General features: G+C 44.3%; 1 protein-coding gene across 1 annotated transcript in view; it reads right to left on the bottom strand.

The window, feature by feature from the left end:
- The window catches only part of T265_00231 (hypothetical protein), a gene marked incomplete at both ends in the record, with an annotated part of 50,950 nt that extends 43,625 nt beyond the window's left edge, over positions 1-7,325 (bottom strand). Inside the window, one exon of the mRNA XM_009163939.1 lies at positions 7,261-7,325. Within this exon, the coding sequence (XP_009162203.1) occupies positions 7,261-7,325 (65 nt within the window). The remainder of the gene's footprint in view (positions 1-7,260) is intronic.
- Positions 7,326-10,314: the final 2,989 nt, after the last annotated feature.

Here is a 10,314-nt window from a genome sequence, read left to right as displayed (position 1 = left end):
CAAATAAAAGTCATCGAAACAGCATCACCTGAATAAGCTGATTTTATCGCTTATTTGGTTTTGCGAGCTAAAACTCAGAAAGTGACACTGGAGAAGTACTCTGGTGCACAAATTTCGAGGTTATACATCAGCTTAAATAATACTCTGAAAGGTAGGTTTATGTTTTAGATGATTAGCAAAGCTAAGGATTTGCCAAACCCTGCCTGATGAAAAGGCACTGAAGTTGAAGTAGCCAAGACGGTAATTTGTAAGCCTTATAATGATGCCTCGGCAGAACTGTTACTGGATGACTTCAACACCCCCAAATTTAACGTTCGGGACATACTAAACCGCACACGGAAGTTTCAGAGATACAGAAGCCAACTATGTAGAAATAAGATACATAGGTAATTAAACAACCAATGAAACGGTGACTGAGTTGTTGGAACCAGCAACACATCAAATAATTCCTGGACCATTTTGACCTTGGTAAGTCTCATGCTCGAAATGATCCAATGTGACCGATAATTACGGCCAGTTTAAATGAGTCACCGCCCAGAAATGATGGTTTGACTGGCATGGATAGGGCTTGCCATCGTTGCAGTAGCATTTCTCTCCACATTTTATCTTCTCTTCGGTTAACTCGAAGTTAGATGGGTTTCATTTTTTGTGCGGAAATTCAGATCACCACAAACAACCTCAGGATTGTCCGGTTGCACTTCCAGGGTAAGTTAATAAAAATACACATTGTTCGCAATCATGATTCAGACACGGCTTATCGATTTTTCTCACCCAGCGGTAGCACTCCAAGTTCTGCAATACTCCATTTGGAATCTAAGGATTAAATTGCAGTAGGCTTCCAGTGTTTTGATTATGTTCTTTGTAGACTATGACGTTCACAGAGAACCTATCAACTTCTCCCAGTTTTGATAATTCCTCTAATTCTGGTTCTCTTAGTACAAACGCGTTGTTGCGTGACTTTGGAAAATACAGCCAAACGGACTGTACACTGACCGAAAATATATGAATACAATTACACTAGTCGGTACCATACCTACCACCATAGGCCCCAACAGAGAGTTCGAAAATACTACTTTATAATGGAAACACAGGTGAGTCTCATTGGCTAAACAGGATAAGGTCAAAGCAACAGGGTAAGATTCGAATAGTACCGGAATTATTAATCCCATTTTCATTGATATTTAGTAAATCCATTCATAGACTGGGCTAGTTTAGCCGCAATTAATATGACCTTTTAATCCTAGACGCCTTGATGACCTCATTTTCCGGAGTTTGTTCAAGCCACTGGAGTTAAACCTTTACAACTTAGCGCGTACAACTACTGGTAAGGGTGTTTCTGTTTTACGTTCCAAGCAGGAATCAGTAAGCTGTCAGTTGAAAAAACTGAGGAATTCCAGGAAAGCGTGACTTCCAGCAACTCACTCACAAGCATAAACGCCGTTCCAGTACTGCACTCAGGTATCATTTCTCCAAGCATGTTAAGTCGTTTTGTTCTACTTGTCCTTTTGCTTATACAGTACTCCATCTTCCCACAAAAAAGGTCACCACCAATGCTGTCTCCAAATTTAGTTTCTTCCACACGAAAATAATACTCAGAACGAGACCAGAAGATAATGAGAACATGAAGACTTTGTTCTTCAGCCACCACTGGGATATACACAGATAGACATCGACATATTTTTGGGCAGGATGGTAAATTCAAAGTGTAGTAGTATTCCAGAAATATTGGGATATGCAGAGCAGCTAGAGTTTTGTCACAGATTCAACAAACCACTATCAGATGATGCCCTCTAGTTTCTAGAAAACTCACAATTTGCATGATGTATCTTCATTCGGTTACTTGAGTCATTATCCAATAAGTTCCTTATGCATTCCATGCTCTGAATGGTTTGCCGTACCTGACAGTAGCTGGCGAATTGTGTCTTTGCAACTTTTCAGTTGTTATCCCCTAGTTCGCTAAAACCTTGCTCTTTCCAGGGGGGAACAAACTGTTCTGTGTAGAAGACGTCGCTGTGTATAATCTGTCATCATTTTGCTACTGACACACCAAACTTACCAATAAATTGAAATCACTTACCATGTCCTGGTTTGTTTCATCTTTGCGAAACGCGGTCTATTTTGCTGTATTCAAGTGAAATAAGTCAGAGTAACGCTGGCGAATTGTGTCTTTGCAACTTTTCAGTTGTTATCCCCTAGTTCGCTAAAACCTTGCTCTTTCCAGGGGGGAACAAACTGTTCTGTGTAGAAGACGTCGCTGTGTATAATCTGTCATCATTTTGCTACTGACACACCAAACTTACCAATAAATTGAAATCACTTACCATGTCCTGGTTTGTTTCATCTTTGCGAAACGCGGTCTATTTTGCTGTATTCATCAAGTGAAATAAGGTCAGAGTAACAGATGAAAATATCGACCACTTCCGGGGTGTTCGTGCTCAGATGTTATGCCTTGGATTGGAAGGAAGATTTTTGTTGGCATAAAGGACACTATGCCGGGAAAAGGTTGAGTCACATCACTCCCATTAGTGGTTCTTAGGTAGTTGTCTCCTAAACATGGATTCTTTTTCCACCATGTAAAATCTGAGAGTCATCGCAATCTCCCTATTCTTTGATGTGTTGCCCGGATACAACATTTCTGTAAGGAGGCCGTCTCATACATCTTGAGTGACCTGGCTTGCGGCAAGGCGTTTAACTAGATTTTCTGTCTGTTGCAGGTCCTGGTAGTTCACGTGCTTGTATCTTACTAATGGCTAACAAATGGAAGCCGCTTATACTCACTGCAGCTTCTCGCTCTATTGTCAGATTATGGGTGAGGCAAATGGTAACCTACAAAGTTATTTCAGCTTCTAGCCCGCAATATCCGGGTATATAAACCTGAAGTTTACTCGAGAACCGTGCCACATAAAACCTATTGTCTAACTCTCTCTACCACAGCACGAAATGAAGATTTTGTAGCCATTTTCCCTGACATTCACATTACTGTGTTTATTTCGGTACTACCTTACGGTTATTTTCCTAAGAAACGAGCGTTCCGAAAAGGTAACAAGCAAAAAGTGTATGCAGTTGCTTCTTCCTTGATGTAGCCTAATCAAACGTGGTGTACGTGCTTGATAACTAGCACCTCCGCCAAGTTGTATTCAATTAAACTCGATCAATAGGGTGCGTGTATGGAAGACTGAATAGGTGACCGGTCTCCTGCCCTAGGAGATAAACACTACTGGTGACTATTTACTCCACTGTATTGAGCCCATACTCCTGCTTCATTTCTAAACCTATTCACTCCGTATAAAAAGTTGACCAATAGTTTTGTCCAGATTGCATCAATGAGACTTTTTAGACCGACGATTTTGTCAACTTTAGAGGTGCGCGCCACACAAGCACAGCTCAGTCAGATATACATTTTAACTGGAGTCCCCTCAAGACAACACAAGTTAGGGTGTAACTTAAACCATCATAGGAGTAGTCCTGCCTAAATGGTTGCAATTCCGTACGGTTCTCTCCACAAGGTATAACTGGATCTCATCATACAAGATTTTTCGCAGTTACTCTCGTGCTCTCATGCTCAACAATGATTCCCGATAACTGAAGAAGAAATAGTCCTCTATTTTGAAAAAGCTTCGTATATGCTCACTTTGTTCAGCATACGGTGAGACAGATCTTTACATAAGATTTATGCGTCCCGACGTAAAAGTTACCCTGGGCTCGCGATTGCGACTGACGAGTATTATGAAGTAATGTCTAAAAAATTACTCACATCACAGACCATCACACGTGATTTGCGATGCAGTTGAATAGGTTTAAGCCCTGAACACGACGATGCCCCCTGATTGTCATAATGTTCACACTGGCGGTTCGTGGACACGTGACATGGCGACAAACACAAACATCTGTTATCGATCCACATCAATATCTGCCTGCGTTTCACTGCTCCATACTCGCCAGCAAAAGTATTGGAACCACACAAGTGTGTTCTGTCCTTTCAGAGTGGCATCAGAGTACACCACTATGTGACAGTGGTTGGAATACATACTGATTTGTCTTGTAGGCTGAGTTAATATTTCATGAGTCAAATTTAACTTACACCTGTTGGAATCTTTAGTTCTGAGGTGGGATTTTTCAGAAAGAGACCCCTTCTGAGAAGCTTATGACCTTTTAAAATCTTCATAAGTCTCTTACGTTCGGTGGTGTTTCAACAACAGCCATTTTACACGAAGTGAGATTCCAGCTAAATTCCATACCCGCAAGCGCATTTTAAATTACCACTGTACCTCATGTAACGTAGGGGAACAATTCAACTAATATATACATATATATACCCATCTGTCTACCTGGGTATCTATTTGTTTTTCTACTTTGTTATTTATTTATCTTATCAAACTTTGTAGGTAAATTGACGGGATCCTGTTCCCACACGCGTCTCTTTTCCTTCCTTAGAATTGTCACTACTGGATATGTTTGGAATACATTTGCTACAATTTGGATAAGTTCATTAAGTTTCCAGGTGCTCTTACGCCTTATTGGGGAGGCGATTTATGGAATTAATTTACCGATGAATGAAAAGTCCCCCATTTATCCTGACAAAATATAAAAAATGTAGTCTTTGACCAGCCAACCGTAGCCTACTCAGCTCATCAATTAGTTTGATGCAGTGAACTGAACGTTTTATCTATATGATAGCCATTGTTGCTTTAGCTGAATTTTTTAATGTAACGCTAATTCAATCCAGATAGTCGATATATTAGCGGCATTGTCAACATGTATGTTTTATTTTATTAGGATCAACTTGGGGAAACGTCTTCGTTGTGAACATGCAAAATCCAAAGCGGAGCCTTTGGATAACATTCAAGCCTCACTACCTGGGTTACCTCGGATGACGCCCCCCCATCGCACGTGTTCAAGCGTGACGAAACAATAAAGTAGATGGGGAGGAATGAAAATTGATTTTGTCTATGACTGCGACTTCAACGTCCCCCGTAAGGAAAACAATTCCGGCATTTCATTGTTCGATTCACCAGCAAACTTAGAATTACATAAAATACACGTAGCTTGCTCTAAGTCACTTCCTCCTCACAAATCTTATGACTACAAAAATTATTCTTCACGAAAGTAGGTGGCGCCAGTAATTGCCGCGAGGTTGGAACTCACACGCCGTAGGTGAATCATCGCCACAGAGGCTGCATAACCTAGAACATGTCTAGACAAAATCTTGAGATAACCTAACTTCGCAATTGGGCAGTCTTATTTCAGCCCACTTAAGCTGGGATCAGACAGTCGATTACCGTGATGGTTGAATATGCTACCAGTTGGACCGAAGCCGTCTAGTTTGATTTCAATTTGAGCCGTGCATCAGGTGTTAAAATAGTATGTGTGAAATGGAATAAACAATTGTTCCCCGTTTTCGAAAAAGTTTGGTGCCAATCAGTTCCCTTTGCATGGTCTGCTGTGTTCGGAAGAAAACATTTTCGGACAACCAACTACGCAATTTTGGCTCTCACTTAACATTCCTGAAAATTAAGAATCCACATAGATTTTCTCGAGGTGATGTCTTCTTTCTTACGCGGCCGTTCTGCGTCTTTGTCGTGGCTGGTACATCTCCCCCTGAAAGATGGTCCATTCCGCTTACTGACAACTGTGTTTTTCCCATGCACTGTGGCATGTGTCCTTCAATCTACTCCACTGTCCTATCGTCTAAGTCTGATATTCAAGAAAGGAAGATAATTAACACCCTTATAAACATCCCCACCAGTGGGTGCGATCCAATGTTTCTTATACTAGCCTTTACACTGAGAAAAATGAACTTTGTTGCCAGCTGTGCAGTCATCTTGCTTGATTTTGATTAGTCTATGTCTAAAGTGGATCGGTTAATTCTTTCCAAAACTGAATGTCTACTCCCTCATCAAATTAACATCTGCAATCTTGACACCAAGGTAACACACAACTGTAATCCATTTACAACAAGCACTTTTACAAGTACTATGCGTACAATGCATACAAACGTTTCTGATACATCCCTTAGATAATTAGTGCATTTTCCAGCTAAGGTAAGCAGCGTAAACCTGGAAACTTTATTCAAGAAAGTGAAAAAAGTGCGAGAATTAAAAGTGCAACTCACTATCTCATCATCAAAATGATTTGCATGACCAATCTGTTTGTTTACAAACCTTGTCTCACTGTGTTTGGATCATAACATTGATCGTTAGGATACTGAGGATTTAAATTTTGCTATTTTTTTAAAGATAACTTGCCCTTTCTGTCCTACAGACTATCTCACATCTTCACAGTGTAACGAGGACTTACAGCCTAGGAATTTATGGTAGACGCCCTATCTTATATCACAGAATCCAAGCCTACGATATCTAAAAACACGTGAATGTTATTGGGTAGATATTACACAATAGGACTTTAGTTCGCGCACGGCCCTAGCTCACTTCCGCATTCCTAACACTGATTCAACTAGGCGGTACTTGGTTTCATTTTAAGTGATGTCGTTACGGAGTTGCGGTAATAATGACCATTGTTATAATTGGTGCTCTGCTGGACACATTTGACGTGAAGCTTGCACACCGGAGGATGTTGGATTACCGGGCAGCAGTTTCACCAGTCGCGTTGTTAAACCAGTGATGGCTTTTACTTAAATACTATAGTTTACTTTGTTGCATCAACCATTCGACCCTACTGGTCCCTTGGAACAGGCTTGCGACAGGATGAAGAATGTGTCATCATCATCATCGTCAGCTATAATGACCGTGTACTCATCGTACAGTGGTTGTAGCTGCCGCAGTTTCGTTCACCGATGATTTGGGAGGAGGCGGATGTAGCTGCGCATTGCAGGCGGTAGCTGAGAAATTGGTGCATAAATCCAGTACTGTCACTGGGCTGTTAACTGGGGGGAGGGTTGGAAAAGGAGCTATGCATTGAAGGCAATAGCTTGGATGCGCCAGCGCCATTAAGGGCGCGACTGGGCCATATCTGAAAATGTCTCTAGCCGTTATTGTGGCCCGTCTCGGGGTCCCCATTCAAGAAGACGACAGTGACCAGCGCAGCTGAGTTTGCTGGTAAGGGCTTTCATACTTCGCTACCAAGTCAGTGTTTGGCCGCCTCTGGCTCTCTTCCACCCTTCACGTGGTTGTGCGAAAAGAGCCCTTCGAGAAAGTCGGTCGACTGGCATCGCGACACGTGGCCAAGCCAGCGCAACCTGTGCAGTGTGATCAGTTCATCTATCGAGGGTGAGTTATTTCTCCCGAATACCATTCGACGTACTTCAGAATTGCTGATCCGGTGTTCCCACCAGATTCGGGCGATGCTCCGAAGACATCGATGGTCATAGTGCCATAGTGCTTGGCGGTCCACAGAGTCGAAGGCAGCTTTCAGATCAAGAAACGCAACCATTGTTGGTTGCTAGAAGCAGTGTCGCTGTTCCAGAATCTGTCGGAGGGTGAAGATATGATCGATGCAACCTCTTGAAGGACGGAACCAAGCTTGGTTTTCACGGATCTGCCTCTCTCTCTGTTCGGGCACTTTCTCTTCGTCCCATATAGCACCAATAAGCTTTGTCAGGTGGGTCACCAGAGATTTTCCGCCTTCTTTGAAGAGGGCTGGATACAGACCGTCAGGTCCTCGTGCCTTCTCACGTTTCAGTGCGGCTATTTCGTACCTTATTTGTTCTTCTGAAGGGCAATCAAGGTTTACATTCCATTCGCCCGTATGCATTATCTCTAGCGGCTGTGTTGCAGGGGGCCAGCTGAACTAATCTTCGAAGTGGTCGGTCCATTCTCCAGTCGACGTTTTTTCAAGTGAATTATTGAGCCGTCTTTTTCGCTTATCCTTTCGCTGACCTTTGCTTTTCTAGAGCGAGTCGATCGTATCAGTTGATAAAGGGCACGTAGCAAAAGCCTTCTCCATCTCCCGAGCTTTCGATGTCCACCAGAGCTCTCGGTCTTTTCTTAGACTCTTCACTGTTTGGCGTTTGAGGGATTTGCGTGCACCGTCGTACTCGTTGCCTGCTGGTATGGCTTTCCTGGCATCAATGATAGAAAACGACCTCGACGACATCCAGTGGGCTTCTGGTCGAATTGGAAAAGTCGGGCAGGCAGCACTGAACGCCGCTAGTATAGCTCGTTTCACATTTTGCCACGCTTCATCCACACGTTCCCTGCCACCACATTACTGTTTGTTGGGCTAGCTCAGATCGATACTGTTGAGCTACAATCGTTCTCCGAAGACAGCGGATTGGCATGCTTCTTTCCGACTTGCGAGGACTTGAAGGGAAACGAACTGTCAGGTGTGCACACACCATGGCGTGATCGGAATCAAGTGGTGTGCCACAGAAGGAACGGCAGTTTTGAATTGTGGCTCTCCACCGGTAGCTGATGGCCACATGGTCCAACTGGGTCCACGGTTGATTTGCAGTTGGTGGCCGCCAGGTTACGCGGTGCGAACATCTATGTTGAAAGTTCGTATTTGCCAGAAACAGTTCGTGATCAGCACACAACTGAAGGAGTCCATCTCCGTTGTCTGTGCGGCGAGCATCGACTCCGAATCGACCACCCAAATGTGATTCCAAGGAGCTCAGACGACCTACTTGAGCATTCAAATCGCCTGCGAGGATCACAATGTCGGTGCTTTTGCCTGACGAATGAGCCCGGATAGCTCTCGATAGAAAGTATCCTTCTCCGCATCAGAACTACAGTCCGTTGGGGCACAAGCCGACACGACAAACAGGCACCGCTTTTTATGCCGGGAAGCATTAAACTTGATTGAACTGGATAACCGGACGGCGCAGAGACGACTGTTCACCGGGATCCAATCCAGCAAAGCGTGTTCAGCTCTGGGACTGAGTGCAACTCCCATGCCATATATCCCACGAGTCATCGCTTCTGGGTCACCGCACACACGGAGGGATAGGTGTGACAGAGCTGAGTTCGTTCTTGGCGTTTTGAGATGCAGAACCACGCTCGGGTCTCGTATGCGTGTTTCGCAGACACAGCATACATCGACTTTAAGGGAGTACAAGGTTTCAGTGAGCACTGTCTGTTTGCCAATTTGACATAGAGTACGGACGTTAAAAGCTCCTATATAGAAAGGATCTCGTGGATTTAGAAAGGTGTTATTTTGTTTAATGTTTGTAGGCAGTGAGGAGCATAAAGCCCTTCGGTCAGATGACTGACAGTCAAATGGCCCAGCGACGTTTGCTTAGGCGGTTGGAAGGGGTTGGGAAGGGACATCGGTGGACGCTGAACTTCGCGGGCAAATGATACTTCCCGGTTGCCCAGGCCGAGGAAGGGCGTTTGGTTGAGGTACCCCAACTTGAGCCTTCGACTTAACAGTCTGACCCACAATGCAGTGGGATGACGTAGGGTTTTGTTCGGGGACCCTGACCCTAGCCCCTGACTCAAAAGTCTGACCCACGAGGCAGTGGGAGAATGTAGGTTTTTACTTTGGGGACCCTACCCGGGGTCGACGACTCAACAGTCTGACCTGCTCGGCCCTCGGCCTAACCCGAGGGCCCATGGAATAAGGCATTACTGTCTCATTCCTAATGCGGCTGCGCAATGCGTGTGCCTTTTGAACAGCACTGGGCTTTTTGGCTTTAAAGGTATTTCGACCGTATTGGATAATGCGCCGGTGGTCACGGTCAACCGTTGGGCGACCGGAGTGTGCGGATTTTGGGGCCGACCTTTTCTAACCCGTCCATCTTCGGGGGAAGGCAGCATCGCTGCTTCCATAAATAGGGATATGCTGGTCTCCTAGGGGAAACGCCTTACTGCCTTCACACTCCTGCCGCAGAGGACGGCACGAGTTTACCCCCAGACCGCCTCGTAGTACGGTTACTCGTAGTGCGTGGTCTCGCTTCTCTTGGTCTGGTTGCTCCCCTTTGGCCTTCCTGGCATGGTTGTACCTTGCGGAACGAAGTTCCAGTCAGTGTAGCCCGTGGGACCATTGCAGCACTCAAGCCCGACCACCACGTTAAGGTGGCAGCTTTAGGTCGGGTGAAGAATGTGTTCAGGAACGCAGATTTACCATCCACCAAAATACTTCACCTTAACCTCTCGAATAGGATGTTGACATTTGTTTTACTGTGGATTATTGCACACATTTTTCACCAATTGCGTCATTGAAAAATGTTTTGCATCCGAGTGGATATAAAGTCATCATCCACTGCATTGTTCTGTTAATGCACATCGACGATTAGAGCTACATGACAGTGGATAAAAACAATCTGGTAAGTAACTAATGAAACAGTAAGTGTTTTAGTCAATCTCAAAAAATGTTGACATTGTTTGGGGGAGGATAGCAAGAAGGCGCTGCACCTTC

This window comes from Opisthorchis viverrini, assembly GCF_000715545.1.
Source record: "Opisthorchis viverrini unplaced genomic scaffold opera_v5_2, whole genome shotgun sequence".
In the NCBI taxonomy this organism is placed as follows: Eukaryota; Metazoa; Platyhelminthes; class Trematoda; order Opisthorchiida; family Opisthorchiidae; genus Opisthorchis; species Opisthorchis viverrini.
The sequence above is the reverse complement of the archived record's forward strand: the minus strand, read 5'-3'. Positions and strand labels throughout refer to the sequence as shown.